The sequence below is a fragment of the Sinocyclocheilus grahami genome, unplaced genomic scaffold (assembly GCF_001515645.1).
Source record: "Sinocyclocheilus grahami isolate Dianchi unplaced genomic scaffold, SAMN03320097.WGS_v1.1 scaffold208.1, whole genome shotgun sequence".
NCBI classification, from domain to species: Eukaryota; Metazoa; Chordata; class Actinopteri; order Cypriniformes; family Cyprinidae; genus Sinocyclocheilus; species Sinocyclocheilus grahami.
The window spans coordinates 1,112,236-1,117,304 of NW_015505387.1; the positions used below are offsets into that span (position 1 = coordinate 1,112,236).

The following is a 5,069-nucleotide window of genomic DNA, read 5'->3' on the forward strand; positions in this document are numbered from 1 at the left end:
CGAGTTATGGATCATCTGTGGCGTTTCTAAAATTGTATAATTTTTTAAAAAGTAGTCGTAATATTTAGATTGAACCCACGGTTCGTCGAGCAGCCTGCTGATGTTACCTGGGTGCATCTCACCTGTTGTTAACTATAGGCCATATCATCCCAAAAACTTACTATGAGCATTACTTCAGTATGTGTGCAGAGTGGTCATATTTGTAATATGCGTAATGCTGATTTATTGAGATTTAAACATTTCAGGATGGCCTACAGTAAGTTAGTGTGAACCTGATGAGAATCATGCAAATAAACTTTCAGTAAAGTGTCTTAATCTTAATGTTGCTTCAACGGGCTTTGTTTGACAGATGTATTTATTTTACTTTCTGAAAAATACATCTCTTGATTTTGTGGTGAAGTATTCTTTGAATAGGTTTCGGCTGTCTTTGTGTCTCTCTGACACAACCTCTTTTTTTTTTTTTAGTATGTTACTGTCAAAATTTCAAAGTATGCATCAACATTTTAATATTTTAAGCTTTGCTGTTGGTTCCAGGAGCATGAATTTCTCCGAGGTCTTCAAGCAGTCCAATCAACTGTGCAAAGTTTCTCCGGACGGGAAATATTTGGTAAGATGCTTTTCTTACAGCTATCAACGTTTTCACATGACAAATCAGTTTAAGGCTAGAATTGCATACTTCCAAACTGATCTCAATCTTTCTTATTAATCACCACATTTAATTTGGGCTTGTAGGCCACCTGTGTTCAGTACCGCCTGGTGGTCCGTGATTTCAACAGCCTTCAGATCGCGCACCTGTACACATGCCTGGACCCGGTGATGCACATGGAGTGGTCCTCCGACTCCCTCTTCATCCTTTGTGCCATGTACAAAAGAGGACTAGTGCAGGTAAGACAAGCTGCCCATTGCGTCTATTGATGAGCTTTTACCTGATTTCATTCTGGCTATTTTTAGCCTTTACCTAGAAGGTCTTAAAAAAAAAAAAAAAAATCTATAAAAGTACATCCAGATCTGAGGTCTCACATCTTTGCTTGTCGCTTTTTCAGCAATTGAATAAAATCTCCTGTCTATTTAAATCCGCTTACCTTTGTAAAGGAAGCAAGCGCCAGTCTTTCATGTTGAGCCATTCAGCAGGGCGACAGGATTCAGGTATGCTTGTTACTGAAGGGACTTTGTGTTGCTGTGTATTCGCTCTCTCAGGTGTGGTCTCTAGAGCAGCCGGACTGGCACTGTAAGATAGACGAGGGTTCGATTGGTCTAGTCTCGTCACGCTGGAGTCCTGACGGGCGACACGTACTCAACACCACTGAGTTCAATGTAAGTACGGCGGTAGGAGGGGTCAGTTCTGCACCGTGTCAACTGTTGCTGCCCATAAATAAAGACCTGAAAATAACAGACAGTCCATGCACAGGACCGATTCGTTCAATGGGGTCGCAATCAGAAAAGAGCGTTTAAACACTGAGACGACACATGATTAAATGCATGAGACATAAAGTACAAAAAATAACACATTTTGGACTAATATGCAAAATATGATGGTGTTTTTTTGTTTCGTGTACATGAATGAAAAATGACCCTACGTGTTCTTTTCATTGTACACACTACCTTTCAAACGTTCGGGGTCGGTACCAATTTTGTAATATCTTTGAAAGAAGTTTTTTTCTGCTCACCAAGGTTGCATTTATTTGATCATAAATCCAGGATTTTTTAAAAATAAACTATTTAATTTTCTGTTAAAGCATACACTTCAACAAACTTGAGGTCCAGTAAGGGAAACAACAGTACAGTACGTTTAAATGTACAGAAATAATTGGAAACAAAATCATGTAAAAGATGTCAAAAAATATTAAAAGGGTAGTCGAAATATTAAGTCAAATGAAATAATATTCCGGTGATTACACCATGAAGACATATAGAATGATAGATGCATAAATGAAGGCAAATGTTACATATTGTGAAATATAATTTCAATGAACCCTTTCAAAAAAAATTTTTTTTTTAAAAGTGTTTAAATATTTTTTTATAATTTTGCCTGTGTTATTGCCAACTGCATACATCTTGCCACAGGTGTGTATTTTTATTGTAGTTTTACTATTTCACTTCCATTTCCTTTATTAATCTGTTTTGCACTAGGTACAGAACATTGTTCCTCTCAGGACCTTTTGGACATAAATGTCCCCAATGAAACCCATTAAAAATGCTATTTTTAATCACGGTACCATTTAACTGTAAAATGATGCACTTTTTGTTAATATACTTTCATTCTGTTGGCAAGGCTTCAACTTTTTATTTATTTTTTATTTTTTTTACCAGATGGTGTCATTTTTTTCAGGTTTGGCCTAGAACGCAAATACTCGCTTTATTCCTGTTTTTCTGATAATTGGATAAATAATGCAGCTATAATTTTGTGGGTGTGTTTGGTATGTATGTCAGAGTGTGGTTTGTAGGTGTGTCATAAAAAAACAAATTGTGTGTGTGTGTGTGTGTGTGTTGTAATATTTGAGAGAGAAAAACTCTGCTGCAAATCACAAATCCAACCAGTTTTGCTGGCATCTAATGGGGAAAATGTGGTACTGCGCCCAAACAAAATCTTACTGAAAGCTCATTTTTTGAGAGATCAACCTCAAATTTGGAACACAACTTGCTTTGATTTTCTAGCAGGTATCAAACATGTTCAACATGTTTCATAAAGTATATATTTTATATAAAATATCGTTCATAAATCATTTTCATAAACTCCTTTTTTGGTTTCACTTTTTAAACTTTTTTTTTTATAACTTCAGCAATAATCTGCCATGGGTCTTCTTTAAAACGAGACCAAACTTAACTCTGTGCTCCCATTTTATAACCGTTTTTTTTTTGACACTGACATTTTTGTCCACTATGGACCTATGTGTAACTTTTTTTTTTAATTGACGCACAAGGGTTAAAAATAAAATTTTTTCTAATGTAATATATTATAAAATGTCATTTATTTCTGTGACACAAATCTGAATGTTCAGCATCAGTGTCATTCTAATATGCTAATTTGGTGCTCGAAAAACATTTCTGATTGTTATTACAGTTGTGCTGTTTTCTGCACGGAAACTTTGATGCATCCTTGCTGAATAGAAGTAATTCTTTTAAAAAAGGGGAAAAATAAATCTTTGTGAACCCAAACTTTTAAATGGTAGTCTGTTATGAAATCTTGATGTTACTGTCCTCCTCTCTCTCCTTTTCTCTTTCTGTCTGTCTGGATTACACTAGGGCCGAGTGCCACCGTAGTCTGTCGCCTGAACTTGATTCCAAGAATTACTGACAGGTGTTGAGATGCTGGACAGCTGTGTGTGTGTGTGTGAGTTAAGTGTCCATCTGTCTGGAATTCTTGCTCTTTGTCTAGAGTGTCTGAGGCTGAATGACGGACGGCTGGACATTTGTCTGTTGTCTTCCATCTGACGTCTCTGTTACAGGCTTCCATAAATGAACAGTACACTATCTGTTTTAATAATAACACATCCACTATTACAAATGGTCCTTTATAAAGCCGCTTATGGTACATGGTGTGTTTGAAAATTAGACAAAGACTCCATTCACAGGCCATTCGAGTCAGCTTGCTCCATTAGGGTGCCACCTAGAGGATACCAACTGAACAGTATAAAGGTGGCAGGCACATATTAGACATCTAATGTATGTTAGCATCAGCAAACCTTATGAGCGGTGTTGTTCATCATGGCAGAGCAGTTTATTGAATACTGAGTAGGTGTCGACATGAGAAGCACAATGACATATGATTGGCATATTTACTTGAGTTTGCAGATATGATAAGTGGTCTGCCTTGTGTACATATAAGAACACATTACTCTTGGCTGAAGGTCAAGAAAAGCTTAATTTAGCATTTTACAGTCCATTGATGCCTGAACGATACAGACTAGAAGAGCAGATGTCCGTAAACAACTGTTTAAACGTTTTACTTTGTATTGCTAATATACTTGATGTAGGGCATATTCTCACTAGTTTATTTTTTATACTAGTTATAATAATGTGTCCCCACAATGCATTTGATTAGACATTTTATTTCATATGTGATGGATGAACCGGAAGTAAGATCAGACAAGATTCTTCTACGCATTATAACCAACTTATTTAATAACTTAAGTCATTAAATTGCAGGCAAACCTTGCGAAAGTATTATTATTTTTTTTTTCATGTTTTATGTTGCTGCCTTTATGTTAAATTGCTTTAAATTACTTTTTCCCCCACATCATTCTACACCCCATACACCGTAATGGCAAAGCAAAAAAACAACAACAGGATTTTAACATCTTTGCAAATTTATAAAAAAAAAAAAAAAAACTTAAATGATTCCATTGCATAAGTATTCAAACCCTTATCTGGGACAGTAGGAATGTAGCTCAGGAGCATTCATCATAACCTGCCGAACTGGCAAATGAGACGATTGCAAAAATTGCATTTTTGCAGGTTGGCGGGTGTTGATTTCAAACCCTGTTTAAATTGTTAGCTTGGTTGGTTCATTCATTAATACTTCAAATGAGCATTGTCTCTTCATTTAATATTTTGTTGTATCATATTGTCTACTTTGTATTAATTTAAAACTACTCTTAATTTGCCTTTGCTTTAGGATAAATGTACTTCATTGCCTTCCATATTGTCAGCTGTTATTGTAATCCGTGAAGGCTTGAATTCATCCAAATAGAATCTGTTTGCATTTTTTGAACTTTATTTGACATCGACTTATGTTCTTTTTTTTGACCAGTCAGCTTTTTTGTCCGGTATTTTCTGGCACTTAAATCTGTTTGTAAACCACCGACCTGTGTTTCACTGTTGACCACCTGAAGGTGCAGATTGGGTTTGTATAGTTAAATTAAATAGATATTTCGGTTACACTTTACTTGAAGGGGTGTGCATAAGACTGACATGACACCTTCATAATCATGACATGACACATGTCATGAATATGAAGGTTTTTTATGCATGTTTATGACAACTGTCATTAAGTGTCATTTGCTCAGTTATGTAATTTTTAATGCAAAGATGACATTGTTTGAGATGTCTTTGTTATGGGCTATGGTTAG

General features: G+C 35.7%; 1 protein-coding gene across 4 annotated transcripts in view; it reads left to right on the plus strand.

The window, feature by feature from the left end:
- wrap73 (WD repeat containing, antisense to TP73) overlaps nt 1–5,069 on the plus strand; it is a 20,606-nt gene that overhangs the window by 2,956 nt on the left and 12,581 nt on the right. For 2 of the 4 annotated variants that reach the window (XM_016286257.1, XM_016286256.1), the window contains exons 2-4: nt 535–607; nt 733–885; nt 1,198–1,314. In XM_016286257.1, the coding sequence (XP_016141743.1) occupies nt 539–607; nt 733–885; nt 1,198–1,314 (339 nt within the window). In that variant the 5' untranslated portion in view covers nt 535–538. The remainder of the gene's footprint in view (nt 1–534; nt 608–732; nt 886–1,197; nt 1,315–5,069) is intronic. The other 2 variants (XM_016286258.1, XM_016286259.1) reach the window with 1 other exon arrangement.